Raw genomic sequence first — 23,725 nt, 5'->3', positions numbered from 1 at the left:
TGTCTTTATCGGACTCTGTTCCCTGAAAGAGCCGATCAAACAGCAGAGAGGGAGGGGAGGGAGGGCTCAGCATAGTGTCATGGCTGCTTCAGGGTGACCTTCTGTGGTGACCTCTGTTTGTGTGGTCATGCCATTCATCCTACTAACAAAAAAACACTGACATACAAACCCAAAATCACCAACATATCTTGATACAGTCATTCAACAGATACCAGTGGGGTTTTAAAGCAGGTTTGTTATGACTTTAATGTAGACACCATCATCTTTATTATTGTTCAGATTTGTATGAAGTGTTTTGTTGTTCAGGGCCATTGCCACAAAATATGCTTTGGATGCTTTATACACACACACACACGATTGTTCGTTAAATCAGTGTGTAAGTTTTACTCTCAAACAGAGAAGATGGAATTCGATGACGGATTAGAGGTCTTTCATAGCTGTACTTGATTTTTCTTCTTTAGTGACAGTATATATGATAGCTAACATTTCTCCACATGTTTACGAGGGATTTTAAGCACTTGGAATTGGATGTCAGATGTCACTGATATTGTGACCAAGCTGACTTGATAGAGTTGCCTGAAAACCCTGCACTGCACAACCTTTTATAAAGGTATGAATCGACAAATTGCTGCACAACTATCACATTTTAATACATTAATTTTGTCTTAGTTAAAGTCTTTTGATTCCAAACAGTAAAAAAATCTGCTAAAACTCTAATTAATTGTAAAGTTGAATTGGAAAGAGTTATACTGATCCTTCTGTTCTCACTTCTCCATCTATATTTTAGTAGAAAATCTACTAAGTTTGACAGCCCTTGTTATGGGTGCAAAGTTGGCATTCCATTCCTGAAAGGTCCTCTTTTATTCCAAGTAGAGTGTAAATGACATTGGTAATGTTTTACAGCAATATTCGATTTTTATATTTCCCATTGAAGAAAAATTGATTGATTAAGGAATTGTTTCTGGAAACCATCAGTCTGAAGTTTCATAGGGGCCAGGCACCTCCATCTTGCTGCTCATCACATTATCATGCTCCAATAATCTCTTTTATTCCTACTACAAACATGCTGTGTGCTGGGGCCAGAGAGAGGAGAGGCACAGGAATCCAGCAGGAGATCTGAAGTCACAGACTCAAGCCACTCCTGTTATAGAGAGCTGTAAAGCAGCTGAAAGAAAAAGTTTAAAGTTGATCAAATATGTATCATTTGTCCCATTTAAGGTATGTCAGCTGTGGTTAGTGATGGTGGTCTGACCTGTGAGCCCTTTCAGCAGGATAAAGCTATACTGACTACACTACAACAATAAATAATGTTTTAAATTCTAAATTGCTGTCAGTATATGTACAGGTTAAAGCTTTAGAGTCACATAAAATATTTGACAGCTTGGAAACATCACTATAATCATCCCCCTTTCCCCCTTTCACTATTCATATTGATCACATTTTCCTATGCTTCATGTGCCTTTACTATGTAATCAGTTAAAGTTTATGCTTTCCCTTTAACTTCAAATGTTTTCATTCTGGTTTCTGATGCCCCTAAATAATCATTATGTAATAGTAATAATTTGTAATAGTGCAAACATTGCAGCACCTAACTGCAGTTACTCTTGCCACCAGGTGGCAGTAGTTGACAGGGAATAACAGCATACACAGCCTATAGAGATAAAATACAGAACGTTATGATGCCTGGAAATCTCATACTGTTCTCTTATGAAGTGTCTATTCAGGTATTACTGCCTGAGTCTTTCCAGCTTTTCAGAGTTTGAAACAGCCGAAGTACAAATTCCTTGTATGTGTGATATAGTTAGCCAATAAAGCTGATCTGAAAGATGGATGTGTGACTAAGCCATGAACTGATTTTATTAAGGAAGTTATAGTATCCAGCATTTTTGGAGGAGGATCTCAGATGTACTGCTTTACATGAGCCCAAATAGATCATCTGGGGTATATACTCTCATGTGTTTATTATTTTATTTTCTAGGAAAAGTTATACATATTTAAAGAATTAAGTGATTGACAATGGTCTACTCTATTTTGCTATTTTTTTGTATTTTTATCACTAATACAGAAAATGTATTTTCATTTCATTTACAAAAAAGAATCATTTGCTAACACAGTCTTTGCATGAAATGAATGTAAACTGTAGTTTGTCTTTGTAGGGTGGGGCCTTTTGTATAAAGGCAGGATGATGGAGGCCGTTCTTCAGGACACTTGCAGTCACACACATCAGGTCAGTCTTCTTTATACTGGCACCTTCTCTTCTAATTGCCTGAAGTATTTTTTTTTCTAGTGAAAACTGAGTAATTTTAAATTGGACATGGAAGGTTTCACTGTGATATGGTGATGTCTTTCCAAGTGTTACCACTGGGAGATGCCAAAATCCTTTTTTTAAGGGATCAGTAAATATCAGTAAATGAGGACATTAATTGCTTGTTCTGAGACTTTACTGAGTTTATGAACACTGCATTCATAAATTATTTTCTAATGCAACTATATGGTAACAGCAACAATTAATCTGGGCAGTAATCACACAGTCTCTCACCTCCTTTGGGTTCACAGTGATATTTCCTGTCATTAACTCTTTTCTATGAGTTTTAATCTTGTATCATCTCTCATTTTAGCTTTTAAAATAGGGGCTGTGAATAAAAATAGCTGTAGGGGCTCTTAGTACAGTAAGAAGTAAGGGTATCACAGTTGCTGTTAAAAATAGCACGGCTTCTGCCTGCAAGTGAGCCAAGGAGGACAGGCTGTCTCGAGAAACCTAAAAAGGTCTCGTAAGGCTTTGAGTGTTGGGATCTGCCAGAAAATTCATTTTAAACAAAAACTTGTTTTCAATGAGGATGATGAATTTTTTCTTTGATATCTGAAGGTGAGATTCCTCCTACGAACATCCTAGAGTAGTCTTATAAAGTCTGATTACATGACTTTAAAAGTACATTTCTGATATATCTCATTTTTGTGTTGATATTCCCTCAATATTTGTCCTAACAGCTCACCTTTACTATTGGCCATATAGATTTTCTTTAAGGAAATAAAAAATTTTTTTAAAAAATTAAAAGATCTGATAAAGGCAGTGGATGAAACATACCTTCAAATAAGTCATTACATATGCAGGTACAGATGCATACTGTTCGTCTCCAAAGAGCAGAATGAGAATGAAATTTGGGGGTAAATGCTATATATAGTCTTAAGTGCATCCATACATGGGGTGGAAGGGGAACAGCATACCTCTAGTGAGAGGGTAATATTTTTGTTACCATCAGCAACTGCTTCCCAAGCGGCATCAGGCTGGTCTGCCACCGCTTTGCGCTGTTTTAATCTCTTGGGGTAAGTCACTTTTGTTAATATTTGCTCACTGGTGTGCTGAATTTACTAGAGAAATAGAAAAGGAAGTTCAGGAAGATGAGTTGTCTGCTGTCAAGCCAGGGACAGGTGAAATGTGTTTCTAAAACATATGGCTGCAGATAACAAGTCTCTTGTGTGGGAAAACTAAGCAGCAGTAATCTCCCTGAGTAGTATCCTTACATACCCGGGCATTAGAAGGTTACTGACCTTATCTTTCTCATCTGCATGAGTCAAAACTGTAACTGTTCCATAAATAATTATTTTAGCAGAATGGAAGCCTAATTATTCTAAAGCCTAAGTGTGGACATGACTGATGATGGTTTAGATATTGTAGTTAGTGTAGAGTCTGATCACTCTGATTTCCTGCATGATGTTTTTAATGAAATAGCATAAGGAGTGTGCAGTGCTGGTAATGACTCTGTTTCCTTCATTTCTCCCATGATGGACTAAGAAGGCTGCTGCAAGCTATTCATAGCTGATCTCCGTGGGGTTGTAAGGGGAAACATTTAAAGTGCTGAGCTCTAGAAAAACGTTTGATGTCCTGACATATCCTAACTTTTAACATGAGATAAATACCCATGATATCTGTGAATAGTTTGACATAGATTTTACTATGTCAGTAAAAATAATTATTTTTATTAAGCAACACTGGAAATGAGGTATGATTACAGAAAAACATGCCGTAACTCTTTCAGTATGTCAGCCTTGCTGTTGAGGCTCATGGACTACACAATGACTGCAGAACAAGAAGACTTATTGACATGTCTAACATGGCTAACACATGTTGGTCTTCCCCTCCCCCTGGTGTGTTTGGCCAGGTCTCCTTGAAGTGTTCCAGTAATGGCTTCCAAAGTCATACCATGGTATAAGAAGAAGCATGTGAGCCACGTCAAAACTGATTATGCTTATCATCACATTAAACATGTTGTCAAGCAGGAGACAGCAAGGTATGAGGGTGACATGTACCTGCTCCTTTGAGAAGCACAGCTCTTGCTGCTTGGCCAGGTAGAGCATAAGTAATGCATAGAGCTGTTACTGGGGGGCAGACATGACAGTGGGGGTTCGTAGTCCTGCAGCATATGCGTCTGCTTTGTAGCTGGCTGGCCATTTGTCTCCTGACACCACATTTACAGCTCAGCAAAGCCCAATGATCATGAACAAATCAGCTTGTCACAGACACTAATAATGACTGCCAACAGATCCGGCCAATGCATACAAAGTTGACAATATCCCCCTGCTGTGGGACTAATGAAGAATTATTCATCTTATCTTATCATAATATCCAGTTAGTGGAAATTTGTAGATTCAGATTCCGGTGCGACTACTCATAGGTCCTGCTTAATACAGGAGCATGGCTCTCTCTCCTCTCATTTTTGGTCAGCTCATTTAAGTGTACTTTCAGTGTTATTTTAAGTCGGACTGTGTGGTTTCTGCACAAGCTAAACACTGTCGATGCATATCTAACTTGTCTTTAACCACCTAATCAGAAATTGGTTGCTTGGATTCTAATGGAAATAGACAATGCACCATTAGTAACTCACTTTAACGTTACGTTGTCATTTAGCTGTCTTTGAGCAGACTTTGGCAATACTCAACATTTTAAGCTAATATTTACCAGACTATATTTTCATCGTATCTGCTCTAAAAAATGTAGATTATCATCGTGTTTGTATCGAGCCATGATCATAGAAACCGAGTGCCCCAGCCAAAGCCACCAGTTTCAAGTGTTTTTAGAGAGAAGAACAAGAAAAACCTCTTAGAGATGAAAAACCTTCTAAACTCAGAGCGTGTTACCTAATGTTAATTCATTTATTGTTGAGCAGGTATACATATCCCCCTCCATCTGATTTCAGTGTTTTCTGTCCAGCTTTACTATTATTTGAAATGAAGTATTTTTTGAAAGGTACCTCAAACTAAGTGCTACCTGAAAACATACTGCCCATTGTGTATTGTGAATCTCTTGTTGGTTCCACCCAGTTCAGGATGATGAACGGATGCTCTGCAGCTTCTGCCAGCAGCTTTTGGTGGATTTTGTTTACATACACGTTGCATTGCTGTAGCATGCTTTTAAAATCATTGCACCCATAGCTCTTAGTTCGGCTTTGCCATCCATAACACAGTTATACCTTAATATGAAGGCCTTTGGTATGAATAGGGCAGAACATAAAGTGTCGAATCCAACTTCTGAGTAACTGCATCTTTGACTCCTAAGTCATCCTTTAGTTAGCTGCTGTGTTTCGTTTAGCACCTCCCTAATGTCAGAGGGCTCATGGCACCACTTGAACCTGACCTACATCTGAGACCAATGTTTGGAGCTATACATAGTGATATCAGTACTGACCAAGTTTCCCTTAAAGTTTTCTGTGAGACTCATTTGGTATATAGAGCATGAGTATTATTATATTTTTAATAAGACCTCATATGTCCCATGCTTTATTTAGTTCAGAGCATGGAGTATGTACGTTTCATAGAAGGGTATCCTTGGATAAAATGGCTGCTCTGCAAAGGCTAGGTTTCTGTTGAAGTTAGGCTAAATACATAGAGGACTTTTCAAACAAGTTGCTTAACACTGATAAAGACATCATGTATGTGCTGTGCAGATGTGGAATTGGATCATGATGTTGCGTAATGACAAAATACTATCAGAGGATCAATGAATATAGTAGAACTGTACAGACATAGAAACCCCTCATTTTAAGATTTGGTGCCCTTAATCACAATCTTCATGTGGATCCCAGTGACTGCCTCTGCAGAGCAAAAACTTAGAGTTTCTTATGGTGGAATCCTCTTTTCGTTTTTTTCATTATGATTAACTTTTCCCTCAAACAGGAAATCAAGCTCTAAATCGGTGAAGCAGGTGCAGGCCGAGGCCACAGAGGCTATGGCAGAACCAGCCTATACCATGCCGGTGTTCCGGCAGAGGTGAGTTCCCCTGACTGCTGTCATATGTCAGGCTATTTTAGGAGTAAGGTAATGCTAAACTACCATCTCTACTAGCTGACCTCAGCCCTTGCAGCATATTTCTCCTGTAAAGATTATTTTGTATTTTTGCTTTTGAAAATAGTTGAATAGTCTTACAGATGTTGTAGGAGCAGTAATGAGCAGATACCCCAAAAGAAATATGCACTGTACACCCTCAATCCACTACCATTCAGATTTACTTTAGACAAAGTTGTGCTAGTTCAATAAGTACTGAATATATTTAGTACTTTAAAGAATGTTCACAATCAAATCGAATCAAAATTCTCTTCTTCCATTCTTTGACACTAAAGTCCATATAATTCATTATTGTTTTTAGGACTGCTGAGGAGACAGAGGAGTACCAGAGAGTGTCCGCAAATGTTGGGAAAGGACTGGCTGTTATTCAGGAGGAGCTCCACAGGATTCGGATGGCCACTAAGGCCCAGGTGGATAGTCTTGCTATTAAGAAAGAAGTAAGTAACCAAGTGGATTACATTAAACAATCTATGGTCACTTCTGCGGGGGTTTGATTACAAACTTATGTTTTGAATTCATATGAAGATGTTCATTCTTCATTATTTTTTAACCCAAAAATGACAACTTGTCCATTAAAATGAGCCTATTCCTATCAGCAGTTTAACAGTTTAGCAGAATTTGAAGTATAAATATCATCAGGTTTAGATACTGTACATTTACATATGGTAATTTATGTGGACATATAATGGAGTTCAAGCAGGCATAGGCACCCGTCCTTTTGTCTCATAGAGAGACAATTTATTTTTTCAGGGGTGTTTTTATTTTAATAAATCCACAGATTTTGTTTTTCAGTTTGACAACTAGATATGTTTAATCCTTGTGGTCCAGGCAGATCTCAGATTAGCTGATGTAAGCAGGGAAATGTTGAGAATGACAACATGCTGTATTAGAGCGCTGACTGTATAATGACTTCTCACTGTGTAGTTGTGTACTGCACGTGGGGTCAATCAGAAAAGCAACATTTCTAAAATGATGTCCTTGCCCTGGGCGTTGTGCGCTGTGCTTACTCTTCTTAGGTCAGGGACATGATGACAAAGAGGCCAGATGTGTTGGATGACATCGCCAAGATACCGGACTTTCTGGTGGCCCTGCGGCCTCACACTGTGTGGGAGAAGACTCCCGTCAAACTGTTCTGCACTGTGCAGGGAAACCCGAGGCCCATCGTCAAATGGTCAATATATTCACAACTCAGAACTGACTGTATACAGAATTTCTTAGATATGTGTCATAGAGGCAATCTTATGCTTGTCTTCTTTTGGCTGCAGTCTATATAGTGATATTTTCAGGTTTCGCTTCGTCTGGTTCTTTACAGGTATAAAGGAGGAGTGCCAGTTGATCCACTGAGCGCCCCAGGAAAGTACAAGATTGAGAACAAGTATGGAGTCCACAGTTTGATTATTAGCAGGTATGGTAAAAATTAAAAATGTATTGTGGTCTGTGTTGGGAGTTTTAGCTGAAAGACATCGTCAATATCTTTCACCATAAATTAAAACTAAACTCGCTGCTAACCTAAAAAGGCATTATTATTCCACCCACTGGCCCCGCTTGTAGGTTGGTGTTCCATTGTTTATGGACTTTTATAGGCTCTGGGCAAATAATACACATATTAAACCATCATATCATGTCTCTTTTATAACCTCATGTATAGGGAAAATGCTTTTTTTTGTTTTTGTTGCAGTACCGTTAGTGGCCACGGGGCCAAATTGAAAGTCTGGTTGACTGCTGTATCCAGCTCTGGAATTCAGAGGAAAACAAAAACAATAAACAGATTATCTGCAGGATTAAACTGCAATTAGGAAAATTAAGATTTGTTTTCCCACTGTCAGTCATTTTACTGTAGAGGGATTGTGTCTAAATGGCCAGCCTGCTCCCTAACGTCATCTTCAAGACCCCTCAGCTGTTCAAGGCGAAGTGCTGACCTTTGCGTCATTCGAGCCACAAATTCCTCCTGATGCATGCTTGCTTGCTCTCTCTCCCTCTCCACCAATGTATCGCTCTGGTCTGCTGTTATATTACAGTCAGTGAGGGGATTGTTATTTTTGTTCCCAACTTCAAAAAGGGAAAATACTTTTCATCTATAGTGAAAAAAGAAATAAGTTCAAAGTTTGTTAGAAGAAGGATCCATGCTTTCTGTCCCCCACAGCAGAGAAACGGATCTTTTAAAATAGTTCTGTCCAGAGTGAAGGTCACATTTCTTCCTTCTATTCTCACCCTCAGACTCTCCTCAGCTGCTGTCACAAGGGCGTCACTGCCTTAGTACACTTTCTTTTCAGTGTCCTTCCACTCTCAGCTCTGTTTTCAACCGAAGCACATTACTTCTTTTTTTTTGTCAGACATTGACTTAATGTTTGCAGCTGGCCTTGAAGAGCTCAGATGTTAAATACAAAAAGGAAAAAACTAAACATACCTTGTGTTACTGCTTGGGCTCAGACTCAATCATGAGCTGAGTCAGCATGAGTGAGTTCAGTTATCTACAAATGAAGGGTTACACATTAGGACATTTGTTTAGAAACAGTCACACATATGATCTATAAAATCTTTATTACAGGGTGATAATAAAAGTTAGTTCGAAGTAGCCCAGACTGCTCATAGTACTACTGCTTTTTTATTTGCACGCAAACTTAAAAATACAAAGACATCAAACACATTTGGAAGCATGAGAGCATCGCTTTGATTGTCGAAGTGTCACTAAAGAAGTTCCAGTTGCTTGTCAGTACCAAATCATAGGCGATAGTACAGTGTTGTTGTTTTAAACCTGGGTCGAGACAGAAGTTATATCCCAAGCAATATTATCACACCACAATCCTTCATTTCATTCAGTGACATGTCTTTGTATTTTCTAGGTGTGTTGTGAGTGACACTGCTGAGTACAGTGCTGTGGCAACCAACCAGCACGGCACGGCTACCAGCAAGGCCACCGTGACTGTGAAGAGTAAGCCTCTCTTTTTTCTTGGACTTTCTCTTTAAGACATTATTCAGTTGTTTCACTCACAGGAATGTCTTTTCTGCACAGGAGCAGCAGGATCTTCAGAGTCCTGCCAACTTGGGCTAGGTGAGAGTATAAAAGGGGAAACAGTGGTGACACAACCACAGCAATCACTTGGCTTCAGAAGGTGGTGCAGTGAGAGGCCTGATAAGTAGTGGAAACTGCTGTGACCAGCTGCTGGTGTCTTGTGACCTGCAAAGAGTACAAACACAAAGCAGCTCTGTTCTCAGCAAACATGTAGATGATCTTACTAAACATACATTATAGTTTGGTGTGTTGGAAGGTAACTCTAAATAAAAAACGCAGAACACCTTCACAACATGTTCTGATTTTGACCTGAACCAATGCTGCTTAGTCCACCTGCTATCAAATTCTTCTGAAATGCACCATTTGAGTCAGTGCTCTTTTAAAAGGAAAACTTGAAACTTCAGTAATGAAGAGATGTCTCTCATCCCTGCTGTCCAGTGCCCCATCTGACTGAGATCCATCCGAGTAAACTGGAAGTCACACTGCTCGACAAGTTCTCAGTGTCTTTTGGTGTGGAGGGCAGTTCCATCAAACTGAAGTGCACTATGGTGGTCGTCCCTGACCTCCCCAACATACCGCCCCTCGCCCAGTGGTACAGAGATGGTCAGACATTTTTCTTTATTCTCGTCTTTGAGTCTTTTGTCTGTGCAGACTTGCTCTTAGTATTTTCTATTTTACCAGTTAATTGTAAATGTAACTTGTTATTCTTCTTTGGTCAAAGATAAACTGCTGAAACCAGGCAAGCTGGCAGAGATGTCAGTGGGAGGAGGTGCAGCCAGCCTGACGCTGCCTCACCTGGCCAAGGATGACGAGGGCCTTTACACCCTCCGCATCTTTACTAAGGATGGTACCGCTGAGCACAGCGCCTACCTGTTCGTCTCTGGTAGGACACAGTCTGCATTATGCTCAACTCTATTGTCATTAGACATGTACAAGTACAAGGAAAGGAAATGCAGCTATATTTTATGGAAGTATTAGATGATGTTAGTAGATGTTTTTTGTGTTTTATGCAGAAACTATCTAGTATAAAAACTGCATATTTAAATGACAGCACCACATTTAAACAAATTGTGTAAAAGAATGTTAGAAAAAACATAATGCTTTGGTACTCTTACTGGACTCTGATAGACTATTTTTGAATCAGCATGAGTAGGTTGGTTAGAGCTGTGGTTCCAGTTAAAGTTTAATCCCTTTATATTTGCCAAGCACATAAAAATACAAGACATCAAACACACTTGGATACTTGGGAGCAGCATGATTTAAATCCATTGCTTTCATTGCCTTAAAAGACAACAGTGACAGTAAGCAGAAGTCCAGTTAAGAGAATGGTTTCAGGAGTGGTGTAGGTTTTGTTGGAAAATCTGCCTCCTTCTCTTCTTCCTGCCTTCTTGCCTCCAGTATGTCCTCTTGTTTTCACTCCTTAGATGCTGCGCCCACTTCAGCTGGAGCCCCTGGCGCCCCAATAAGTGTAAAGGCTTATGACATCAACTCAGACTATGTCTTGGTTGCCTGGAAACCCCCCAACACTGTCAATGAGGCTTCAATAACTGGATACTTTGTGGATCGGTCAGTCTGCACCCTGAGACCTCTTCAGGCTTTCTATATATAGACTAGGCTTGGCACACTAACATTAATACAGTGGAATCAAAGTGCACGTACTGCCAAGGAGCTGGCTGAACATGATAAGTCATAATCTTTGGAGCTGCAGTCATTTTAGATTCATTAAGGAGTCCAAAATGTATCTTTTCACACAAAAATGGCATTCCAGTTTTCTTTGGCCCGAGGTAAAAGAAACTCCTAAATGATGATGCTTGTCACTTTAATATTTCCTGTACACTCAGACAGGATTTAAGAAATAATGTTGACCATTGGATTAATTATGTCACCTCCTGTTGTGATTGATGCACAGGTGTGAAGCTGGCAGCGACACCTGGGTCCAGTGCAATGATGCCCCAGTGAAGATTTGTAAATACCCAGTGCACGGCTTGAGCCTGGGTCGATCTTACCACTTCCGTGTCAGAGCTGTGAACAGCGCCGGCATCAGCAGGCCATCACGCAAGTCGGACAAGGTGACGGCCATTGATGCTGCTGAGAATGAGAGACTGCAAGGTACCGATGAAGGTAAATACAAAATGCAGGGCAGGATGCCAGCGTCTCCTAATGGATCTGTTGTTGTTATTTTATGTAACAGTGATTAAAATCGAAGGAAAATACGACATAGTGATCAGAGACGATGAACTGGAAGGTACGGTAGAATACAGGACTGGTCTGGGTTCAGAGTTTTCTTTTCTATAACCTTTCAACCGAGTTTTTCATAATCTCACATAACACGTGTCCTTCCTTCCACCTGCCCCATCATAACATCACTTTACATTTTAACTGAAACTGATGAAAGTGTCATCCCTCATCGACATGCAAATAAAAAAAATTGCCACTTAAAGTTTTGAAAAAGTATTCTGACATTTTAGTTCGATTACTTCGATTTTATCCACCAAGTGCAGGTTCATTGTATAGGTTACTTTTATTAACATTTACATTTTTATGATCATTCTGTAGTATTATAGAGTATTTGTGATGTAATTACATCCCAAATGTATAAATGAAACATTTATACTAAATAAATACATCTACAGCTACAATCAAATGAAATCCTGAAAAACACAGTAGACCAATAATCTATGCTGTAATCTAAGGATTATTCGCTTCTTATTTGCTAATCTCCGCCCATCCTAACTTTTGTGGTGTCATTTGTGATCTAACTCCCACTCTCCGATTCACACTTTAATCACCTGAAAACGTTTTATTTTACTGTGATGAATATTGACACATAAACCAATAACACAAATGCTAATTGAACATAATGTAAAGCTGTAGATGAAGCAGTTGAAGAAGTTTCACATTTCACTGTTGCTAAGCAACACTGTAGATCCATATTCCATCCCCATAGAAATTGTTTTCCATTGATTAATTTTATTTATTTTCTATATTTCTTATTTAGGAAATTACTGTCTTTAAAATTGTTGATATTGAGATTGAGCTTTACATTCTCTCTTTAATCTTAAATAAGTCCATCTATTGTCAGGACTTTAACTAATAGTGTAAAAAAAAAGTAGCTGTCATATAAAAGAGATTGGCTTTTATTAAGCTATTCATGCCTACAAGTTTATGATATGCATAGTAGAAAACAGTGTAGTGTTGCAAATTCATTCAGAGGCTAAATTCACCATCCAGTATTTGATAGAAATGGTGTATAATGTGGGACTTCTGCAATGGTTGCTGCAGTATGGTCTTTATGTGTCAACACCATTCACTCCCAATCTAGGCTATGTAACTATCCCAGGCGAGCCCACAGATGTGCATGCATCTGAGATTTTCAAATCATATGTTGTGCTGAGCTGGAAGCCTCCCAGCCCTCGTGGACGAGCTCCGCTCTGGTACATCATTGAGAAGGTGCGTTTTGCTTCACTTTTGACCATCGTTTCCGTCTGTAAATCCATTTTAATCTCTTTTACTGTAAGAAAAACATAAACAAGACATTATCCTCTTAAACTCAGAACTCAGTTTTTTATTTAAATATTCTTTTAATCCATCCTTTCCAAAAACTCCATGACAGCATTACATGCAGTTCTGTCCCTTCACAGTTATGTTGAGAGAAATTCAAACCCATAATGATTACATATTTATTGTCTGCATCATTATACAGTTTTAAAATAAGACATAGCTCTCCGTTAGAAAATGCCCAACAGGTCTGAACATTGCTGCACAGCATGAGAATATGTAATGATGGTTTTACAACATCCGTCTGAGTTTAAGAGGTCATGTGTTTTTATATCCATGTTTTATCATACAGTATCGACATGACGCCATTAAACACTCTGTGTGTATTCCTTGCTATGCTGGGGCTCCACTTGTTTGCAATTACTGAGATAATATGTTTGGCTCAGTTTTTCTTATGCAGAAATGAAGATGGCACACAGTATTTTCTGCATAAATACTTTTTTTACATAAATGCTTTACTTGTACATATCAGATTATTTGTAGCAAAGATTAACAAAGATTTGTATGATATTATTTCTGGCGCACACTTAATACTCTTTAAAGTGAGCTCCAACTGTGCAACAATACAACAATCCACCCTTAAACATTTCTGGTTGTACATTCTCATTTCCTCCTTCCCCGAATCTCCCACAGTGCTTAGCAGGCACTGGAGCATGGCAGCGGATCAACACAGCAGTCAAACTGCAATCCCCTCGTTACCCAGTTTTTGATTTACAAGATGGGCAAAAGTACCAGTTCCGAGTGTATTCAGTCAACATGTATGGCTCCAGCGAGGCCTCTGCGCCCTCTGAGCCCATCCAAAAGGTTGATGAATATGGTAAGAGCCAGGATCAGTATATTCAGCAGTATAGCACACATATTGACTTATGTTTTAAGAGTGAATGGCTGTATGTTGCAGGTACTGAGGTGCCTGTGGGTATGTATAGATCAATTCAAAAACACCACAGTTTTAATCAACACTTCCACTGTGTTTGTGCATGTTAAAGTACACGGCGATGGCTGGGTATGATAGGGCTACAATTAGCTTGAACTAAAATGTGGATTTAGAACAATAAAAAGGATGATCAGTTTCTTCAGTTTCTCCACAGCTCTTCTCTGACATCACGTGTTTCCCCAGTGTCCTGTTTTGTGTAGAAATATTTCAAAGCAATTCCAAAGCTTTGGTATTGTTTGTATGTGTCTAAAATCACTGTCTGTGCACATACTGTAGTTCATGTTTCACTGAAAGCACTGTTTGAAGACAGCATGCTTTACAAGTAGCTCTGTAGGGGCGGCAATGTGTAGCTCATGTTATTTACAGCTTTTATTTGTTACAGCTGATCAGATGGTATCTCACATCTTCACATGTATCTTGATTATAATAACCTTTGTATGTCTTTACAAATTCTATGTCCCTTAAAATGATGTCTCCACATTCACTCTAAATCACTGATTTATATTCAAGGTAAAGCATTCAAAGAGGTATTTACAGTTAACAGAATGTTAAGATTTACATGTATCAATCAGGTTCATTCGAAATATATAATTATATGTTTCCTCTACCTGGATATAATGTAGCTCAGCTTGGTACGATTAAAACGTCATTCGTTGAATTAGTACTAATAGTTTCTGTCCTTCTGTGAACAGGCGTCCCCTCTGCTCCTGGTCAGGTTGTTGCTTCCAGGAATACCAAGACAGCTGTTTTTGTGCAGTGGGAAGCTCCCACACATCTGAAAAACCTCATGGGATATTACATTGATGGGCGCATCGTTGGATCCAAGGAGTGGTTCCCGTGCAACCACAAGCCTTTCAAACACACCAGGTACTTCAGATTAGCTTTGTGCCTCTATAAGATCATAGTCTACATTGCAAAAAAAATCTTGTTAGCATTATTTACAGTACACAATACCAAAAGAAACACTACCCTGTTAGCTGTGTGTAGTTCAATTCATTGCTGATGTGTCTCAGATTTGTGGTCCATGGCCTGATCCCAGGGGAGACCTATGTGTTCCGTGTTCAAGCTGTCAACGTCTTCGGCCTGAGCGAAGAGTCACAGGAGTCCTCTCCCATTGCTGTGGAGCCTGCCCTCGGTAAAACCTCAACCTCATTCCATTTACTGAGATACATGCATTGTGTGAAATGCACGTACTGGTTTTGCTCAAAGGTATTTAGTGAACTGGAAAAGAAAATGTATAAAAGTATGAGAACATTCCTAGTGTCTTACAAATAAGTTGTTGCTGAGTGTGATTCCTGTCATTATTCTGACCAGGCAAGGGGTTTCAGTATGGTATGTATTACAGAGTGGTTTTCTCTCTTCCTACTTACCCACAGTTTACTCTTTGCCCACTTCCTCCTTTATTTTGCAATTTGTGTCTTCATCACAGGAAAGGATATTTTCGGTAGCACCCTTCACCTCTCAGCTTTACAACACACTTAAATCACACTATTGTGTTTTTCACATCTTAAAATCTGATCTGATCAGTGTGTGGGGGCTGTTTAAGACAGAATGCATGAAAAACACTTGTCAAATTGATCACTTGGAATATGATTTCTTTCCTTAAGTAATTAAGCTATATAATGCAGAAAATCCTTCAGTTTAAAAAGTGACTCTATTTGAAACTTAAACCTTTGTGCTTCAGCCACTCCCAGCGCTCCATACGGCATCACCATGCTGAGCTGCGATGGCTCCTCCATAACCTTGGCCTGGAAGAGTCCCAAACACTGTGGAGGCTCTAAAGTCAACGCTTACTACGTCGACAAGCGTGATGCTGACTCTTTGGTCTGGAAGGAGGTTAACCTGGCCCCCATCACAGAAAGAATTAGCACTGTAAGTGACATTAATTGCACAGAAAATTTAACTATTAAAAAAATAGTATTAATTAGTTAAAACATACATGTTTCTATGTACAATGGTAAAATTACAATAAATATATATAAATATTTACCACAATCATTGCATTCAGTGTTCCACTTCACTTGTATCTTTAGGTGGAGAACCTGACAGAAGGAACCTTTTACGAGTTCAAGATCCAGGCTGCTAACCTGGCTGGTGTTGGTGTACCATCAGCTCCCAGCACTCCAATGAAATGTGAAGCTTGGACCATGGAAGAGCCAGGTGCAGGATCATCAGTCTGCTGCTTTTTTCAGCCTTACGCTACTAGTGAATTAGAAAAAAAAACATCAACATTTTAACTTAGGAACAATGTTGACTCCAGGCCTGGTCAGCCATACCCATTAACTCACCTGGGTCTGGAGACCCTCCACTTCACAGCCAGTTACAATTTATACATGGAGTCAGTATATATCTATCCAGCATACTGTCTTCAGTCTTTGATACTATCTGTGTTTTGTCTCTTTTCTCAATCCAAGGTCCAGCCTATGACCTGAGCTTCAGTGAGATCAGAGGTCAGTCTCTGGTCATCTTGTGGAAGGCTCCGATTTATACAGGAGCGAGTGCTGTCACTGGATACTTTGTGGACATGGCCAAGAAGGGCTCATCAGAGTTCACAACTCTGAATCAGGAAGCTGTGAGCCACCGTTACCTGCAGGTTAGGAGAGCTGATGCATTATGTCATAATTACAATTCATTCACCACCTTCAATAAATCCCCAAACCTCTTCCTGTGTCACATCATGTGGTGTTACTTTTCAGGTGACAGGCCTGGAGGAAGGTGAAACCTATGTGTTCAGAGTTCGTGCTGAAAATGCAAGTGGTACTGGAAAACCTTCCCAGCTGTCTGAGCCAGTGTGCGCCAAAGCTCTTCCAGGTAACAACAGCTCAACACAACAAACTTTACTGCTCGCTGTGCTGGATTCACTCTGCACCACACCCACTGCATTAACAAAACACTTTAAAAGTGTCAGGAGAAAAGTTACACCTGGAACGTGATGTTTGTCTTTGTCAGTTTTAATATTTGTACTTGTTTCTTGCTCACATAACCTGACTGACAGATACTGTTTTGTAGACTCTAGCTGAGTTTAACTTTGCTGTACTATTAGAAACGTACAAATTGCACCCTGCAGGTGTAAAATCAAGTTTTAGAGCAGCTGTTTTTGAGCAGAAAAATTAACATGAACATTAAAAATATCCAGTCACTGTCTGTATGCAGTAAACATAGACTGAGGCAATCAAGCTTTAGATCAGATCATGTTGTGTATACACAGTCGACTTGCCAGCTTATTCCTCATATTTCGTATCTTTTTGAAAACTGAGGACACGTGTTTGTATCTGTCATCTTTGTGGTTACATGCTATTCACAGGGACTCAGGAGATTGTTGCTGGTGTGGATGAGGAGACTGGAGACATCTTCCTGTCTCTCGAGGCATGTGAGATCTGCGAGACCTCCAAGTTTGTGTGGTCAAAGAACTACAAAGCCATTGGTGACTGCCCCAGGGTCTCTGTTTCAACAAAGGGCAGAACGTAAGCACACTCAACACATCAAAGAGGCCCCATTGAGAACTTGTACATTGATCCAGCTTCTTCTTTAAGCACAATAAGACTGTCAACCATTTCAACAATTAGTAAATACAGCCATGCAAACACTGCTCGAGGCTTTATTAGATTTGCTTTTGCCCCGTTAAACAATGATAACTGGCTGTTGGATCAGCTAAGTTTCCCTTATTATAGTCAACACTGTGGTCTTGTTTTAGCAGCATATTTAATCACTGGTGTCTTTGTGTCACAGCTCCAGGCTCACCTTCAACAACCCTGATAAGGATGATTTGGGCAGGTTCTCTGTGGTCGTCACTGACACAGATGGAGTCTCTGGCAGCCACACTCTGACTGAAGATGGTAAGACCTGACGATTTCTACTCACTAATGCTCAGCCTTCCATTGGTTTGTGCAGTTATGTATTCATGTTTGTTCTCTGTTCTGCAGCCCTGAACACCATGCTGGAGCTCAGCTATGCCATCAGACATCCAAGTGAGTGTTGATGTTTGGGATGACTTAAATTTGATCTTTTTCACCAATAATCTCATCGTTGACTTTGTCTCTGTGCAGTCGTTCCTCTGAAACACGGTCTGAACTATGAGATCCTGGAGAAAGGACATGTGCGTTTCTGGCTGCAGGCCGTCAAACTGTCCCCGTCCGTGTCCTACAGGTTCATTGTTAACGACAAAGAAGTCACCAGTGGGGAGGTACTGACTGAATTTGACAGTGTTTGAGTTGCGTGTATGCATCATCTCTCTTCTGTCATCATAGTACAATAGTACAGTCAGTCAGTCAAGTTTGCTGTATTTCTTGTTCTTCCTCTCCCCTGAGGTCTTGTTTTCCTCACTTAGTTTTAGGTTTTAGATCACCTCTGATATACTTTCTTGTTGATAACATAATCACATGATTTCTAAAAACATGGCCCACTGTATGCTGTGAAACTCAACTGTCTATTCAACAATAGTAAGAACACAACCAGACAAGCCTAAATCTGTGCTGGTTTTCCTCTCAGGGCTACAAGATCAGCCACGATGTAGCTACAGGAATCATCCAGTTGACGGTGGATCATTTCACCAGAGCCAACGAGGGCACATACACCGTCCAAATCCACGACGGCAAGGCCAAAACCCAGAGTTCCCTGGTCCTGGTGGGAGATGGTAAGACTTTACTAACCCTATGTACAGAGTGAGGTGTGTTCTTCCATGTTAAAAGAATAACACTGTGGTATTTAACTGGAATTCTGTGGTTGCTGTTTTTTTCTCTTTCAGTTTTCAAGGCTGCCCTGAAGGAGGCTGAATTTCAGAGGAAAGAACACATCAGGAAGCAAGGTACTAAAACACACACACTGACACACGCAGAGGTTCTATGTTGTCAAGTTTGTTTTCTTCAGTGCACAGTCCATGTGTTTCTTTGTGGAAAAATAAATGAATAAATCAATCCTGAGGTCTGTGTAGCCTGGCAGAAGTATGATCTGTTGAATCACAGCAGGACTTTTCCATGATTCATTTTTCTTGTTCTTTTAGGTCCACATTTCTCTGAATATCTGTATTTCACTGTCAGTGAGGATTGTACTGTCATGCTTGCCTGCAAGGTAACAAAACCACACCACACAGTTTTCACCACTTTGCCTTTTTTTTTAAGCTGAAAACGTTTAATCCTGTTTACATTTTTGTAAGGTTGCTAATGTGAAAAAGGAGACCACTTTCCATTGGTACAAAGAGGATGATGAGCTTGTTCCAGATACTCCACCTAATGTCATGTCCGGAGCCTGCGCTCTGCCCATCCCTCTGGTAACATCTGCAGCATCAGCACTAACCTCTGCTCTGTATTGCTGGTAGCCCTCCATATTGATGATAATGATACGATTATTCGTTGCAATGAATAATAATAGGAAGCAATAATCAGTTACATATGAACTGGTATTTTCTGGATTTAATGCAAATTATGCAGCCAGTTCCTGTTGATCTCTTAAATGTAATGATGTTTGCATGCATTGTTGATACTTATGATGATTATGTGCTTATCCAGTTCTCCAGAAAAGATCAGGGTGTTTACAAAGCTGTGCTCAGTGACGACAGAGGAAAGGACACATCTGTCTTTGACATTTCAGGCCAAGGTACATTGTCATTGTTCAGATAGAATACGTGTTTTTCTTTTTACCTGTATTTACTTACATACAGAATCATCTCCTTTTTTGATTTGTTCAGTGTTTGATGACATCATCAATGCCATCGCTCAGATTGCTGGTGAGTGTTATCAGCCTCTGTTGCTTCACTTGTGAGACGGCTAGCAGTTTTAAATGCAAAGATTCACTTTGAGTGGTGCTGGCTGAGAGGTGTGGATTGTATTTTTAGCTGACTTGTTCTTGTGCGTCTGTTCCTATCAGGTGCCTCTGCCTCTGAGCTGGTGCTGCAGTGTACTCCTGAGGGCATCAGGCTGCAGTGCTACATGAACTACTACACAGAGGAGATGAAGACCATCTGGAAGCACAAGTACACTTTCTCTCTAGATTAATAGATTGAGAATGTTTAATGTAATGAGAGGGAACACATTTTAGTTTACACCTGTTTACTCAATGCAGGCGGTTTGTCACATCCATCAGAAAATAGGGCCGATTGCTTTTTGTTGAACTTCATCTTAAACATGAATATTTAACATCCTCCACTCATCACAATTTACATTACAAGATCACACTGCAGCCCTTATATAGCACAGTACAAACAGTGCACTATGTTACAGATTCTCTCACATGTTGACATGCTTTTTCAAACAGTCCATCTTTACAGCATGTGGAGCAGCAAACATGTTGATGTATGCTAAACATCAGTCACATCTGTCACAGCAGAGCAGGTGTTTTCTGTGAACTGTCAAAAAGCAGAATACCTGAGCTGATTTATTATTTAATGATTTTTTTAATGATGTGACACTTTCTTAATCTTCACTGGTACCCTTCATCGAAATCCCTCATCAGCTTGTTTTTAGTTGTGGACCCGGAGTGTAAGAGTTTCAATTTTCACTTCTGCACTCAGTATGAATTTCTAACTAAGCCTGAGGTCTGTGAACCTGCAGGGACAGTAAGATTGCTTCCTCTGAGAAGATGAGGATTGGTGGCACAGCAGAGATGGCCTGGATGCAGATCTGCGATCCATCTGATAAGGAGAAAGGTCATTACTGCATCGAGATCTCAGATGGCGTGAAGACCCACACCCGCACATTTGACCTCTCTGGACAAGGTGAAACACTCCCAGAAACCGTCTTAATAATAACCGTCTTTAATACTTCAGTACTGTTTAAACTGAGTTTTGTTTTCTCTTTTTTATTTTTTCCTCTTAACTTTGGGTTTCTTTTGTTTTTCATTTCTTTCCCAGCATACACCGATGCCTATGAGGAGTACCTGAGACTAAAGTAAGTTGTGAAGTGCACGGACATTTGGAACATGTGTTTGAATATCTATTCCTCATGATCTTCTTCTGTCTTACAGGGCAGCTGCATTTGCTGAGAAGAGTGAGTACATCACTTATCGTGTTGTTATTAATGTGCTTATTCCCCTGGACTCTACTTAAGAATTTAAAGCTGTTTCAAGGCAAATAGTTAATGTGACATCATCAGCTCTTGTGAACATTCTGAACATTTTCAGTCTCTCAGGTGAGTTATTTCCTTTCAAGGCAATCCATAGATGATTGGTGTGTCTGAAGGGTCAGAAAAGTACAGCTTGTACTCTCCTCCTCTTTCTCTTCCTGCACATTTTCTACACTGTCACAGAAGGACAAAAAGTAATGATCAAACAAATGTGTACAGGCAAACTGGTGTATTTAAGTCTTTGAGTTTTGTATGAGTGTTTTTAGTTTTTTAGTGAGTCCAAGAGTGACATCAGCTTCTTTCTGTCTCCTCAGACCGTGGCAGAGTGGTTGGCGGTCTGCCTGATGTGGTCACTATCATGGAGGCGAAGGTGAGCATTCTCTCTAAGCCTGATGTCAGAGTGCACGGTTTATTAATATTCTTACATGTGTATTTTAGGAATTTGTTTACATGAATCCATCCGTCATGGTGTAGTAAGGTGGAGGGTCAGAGCTGGTCTGGCCTGGCAGCATTCCTGTAGCGCAGGTGCTGGAACAGAACATAAAAAGAAGAGTGTTGGGCTGGCACTAGCTCATGTTTCAATAACAGCAGAACTTCAGAAGGTGTGGGGAGTCCTTTATGACAGGAGACTCAGCTCAGCTGCAGTAGTGAAGGCTACTGTTTGATCTCAATTCTCCAGTAATCTGGTCCAGTCTCTAGTCTTGCTGTTGAGTTAAATTGTGCATTTTGACAGAGTTGTGTTCTGTTTAGTTCCATTATACTGGAGAGATGGCTTAATGCCCAATATCACCAAAGAACTCTGTAATAGATAGCACCACAGGTTGCTCTTCTCTTTGTTAACACTGAGGCCACTGGATGAATAGCTGAGTCTGTTTTGTATTACAACGAATGAAGTCCCTCCAGATCTCCAAAATAAAGGTCAATTCCTTTACCTATCACCTCTGCACCTTTTAAAATGTGTTTTGTATAGACCTTTGTGACAAAATTATTTTAGACACACCAACATTTTTAATAACTATATTCACAGCTGACTGTAGGACTGTAGTGAGTTTAGGTATGGAACAAATGTTCTTTTAAATGTCACTTAACAAAAACAACAGGGTACTTTGTGTATGCCTGATTTCACATGCTGTCACCTTTGTAGTACGACACATGCATCTGGGCTTTCATATGATTTCAATATGAACTTATCATCTCATCGTTTTTCTCACAGCCCTTCAATGTTGAACACATGCTGAATTTGATAAAAAAATCTTGCCTCTCGTTCCTCTGCAGTCCCTGAGCCTGACCTGCACCGTGTGGGGAGAGCCGACCCCTGAGGTCACCTGGTTCAGGAATGAGCAAGAAGTCGTTTCCTCTGAACACATCAAGGTCACATTTGATGGTGGCAAGTTCGCCAGCCTCGTCATCAACAAAGTCACCCCCGAAGACTCCGGCAAGTACAGCATCAATGTACGGAACAAGTATGGTGGCGAGTTTGTGGAGATCACCGTCAGCGTCTACAAGCATGGAGAGCAGATCCCCGAACCCAGACTGGGACAGCCCAAAATGGCCACTCCTGCAGCCACTCCTGCAGCCACACCTGCAGCCACACCCGCAGCCACGCCTGTGCCGCCAAAGTCCCCAGCTCCCCCCTCCAAGACACCAACCCCCACCCCCTCCAAGGCTCAGACTCCAGCGCCATCCCTGAAGAGCCCGACTCCAGCCTCTACCCCAGTGCCTAAATCTCCAACCCCAACCCCAAAGTCTCCAACCCCGACTCCACCTCGCAGCGTCAAATCTCCAACCCCACCCAGATTCATGAAGTCTCCAACCCCACCGAGGAAGTAAAAGGGTGGTGGTAATGTCTGACAGGGAACCGTTTGCTGTTAGCAACGTTAATTTAGCATGAGTGTGAAACCAGGTTTATTTAGATGTAGCCATTGTGAAAAGTCCCAAACTGCTGCATTTAACGAACAGGCTGATAACTACATGTCATTCAGCTGACAGGTGGGAAAAAAAGAAAAAGTAAGAAAAAGAAAAGGTAACAGTAGGGTCATGTTAACGTGTTTCAAAAGCTGCAACCTTCCACTACACGATGCGAGTGGAATGCCTGTATCTATTTTTGTGGGTGTAGGAGAGTTATGGTTTATTACAACTAGACTCTGACCTTTTATCAGTGACATCACTAAAAAGAAAGTCAAACGGTCACAACAACAAACACTGAGTTAGCAGGAAGACAAAATGAAAGAGGGATTATTTCCAGCATTGCAGGTGTTTCTTTCAATATCACTTGCAGCTAACGTGGTTTAGTTTGGATCTGATCCATCACTATAATCTATCAATTACATTGATGGATATAATAATTAAAACAACTGCAAAAATAAGAGCACAGTTGTAATAAACCAAACCATCCTTTGAAGTGGATGGGCTGGGAGTCAGCAGGTGCAGAGCTGGGGTTGTGTCATCAGTACCTGGTTGGAATTTACCACAAAACACTGGATTATACTTTTGTTTTTCTCCCAGCTCACTGTCACCACTTGGAGGTCCTAATGAAGCCAGTCAGTGATTGTGCGAATGAAGTCACATGGTGCCCTGGTGTCTGTGCCAGAGAGGTCCATCTGTTTGCAACACGTTGTGTTTTTCCCCTCCAGTGCTTTGTGATGGCAATAAACTTTACTTATCAACCTCCTCCTGTTGTCTTTGTGAGTAATCTCCTGTCTGCCTCACCCTCCTCAGAGACATGTCAGGATCCTGCAGCTGAAAATAAAAATGTGCACACCGCAGGCTCAAAGGGACTGCGTGACAGCTGCATAGGCAAACAAACCTGCTTCTGAAAGCCAGGTG

General features: G+C 40.4%; 1 protein-coding gene across 3 annotated transcripts; it reads left to right on the top strand.

The window, feature by feature from the left end:
* Positions 1–3,199: 3,199 nt before the first annotated feature.
* On the top strand, positions 3,200–23,570 carry myom2a (myomesin 2a). 3 transcript variants are annotated; one of them, XM_028410175.1, is made up of 37 exons: positions 3,200–3,324; positions 4,161–4,289; positions 6,172–6,264; positions 6,641–6,776; positions 7,356–7,510; positions 7,652–7,744; positions 9,183–9,271; positions 9,353–9,391; positions 9,791–9,955; positions 10,074–10,235; positions 10,777–10,918; positions 11,262–11,461; positions 11,544–11,597; positions 12,675–12,802; positions 13,544–13,727; positions 14,537–14,711; positions 14,858–14,979; positions 15,529–15,716; positions 15,878–16,004; positions 16,259–16,437; positions 16,541–16,655; positions 17,149–17,308; positions 17,574–17,680; positions 17,768–17,812; positions 17,891–18,027; positions 18,333–18,477; positions 18,589–18,648; positions 18,844–18,911; positions 18,997–19,110; positions 19,349–19,436; positions 19,528–19,566; positions 19,707–19,812; positions 20,390–20,553; positions 20,689–20,725; positions 20,802–20,824; positions 21,214–21,269; positions 22,175–23,570. In XM_028410175.1, the coding sequence occupies exons 2-37, from the start codon at positions 4,183–4,185 to the stop codon at positions 22,727–22,729; spliced, it is 4,557 nt and encodes a 1,518-aa protein (XP_028265976.1). In that variant the 5' UTR covers positions 3,200–3,324; positions 4,161–4,182; the 3' UTR covers positions 22,730–23,570. The 3 variants fall into 3 exon arrangements, with proteins under 3 accessions (XP_028265976.1, XP_028265960.1, XP_028265968.1); XM_028410159.1 differs by lacking the exons at positions 11,544–11,597; positions 12,675–12,802; positions 13,544–13,727 and having other exon boundaries at positions 11,262–11,473; XM_028410167.1 differs by lacking the exons at positions 4,161–4,289; positions 11,544–11,597; positions 12,675–12,802; positions 13,544–13,727 and having other exon boundaries at positions 3,217–3,324; positions 11,262–11,473.
* Positions 23,571–23,725: the final 155 nt, after the last annotated feature.

This window comes from Parambassis ranga, chromosome 1, assembly GCF_900634625.1.
Source record: "Parambassis ranga chromosome 1, fParRan2.1, whole genome shotgun sequence".
Taxonomy (NCBI): Eukaryota; Metazoa; Chordata; class Actinopteri; family Ambassidae; genus Parambassis; species Parambassis ranga.
This window is presented reverse-complemented; position numbering and strand designations above follow the sequence as displayed.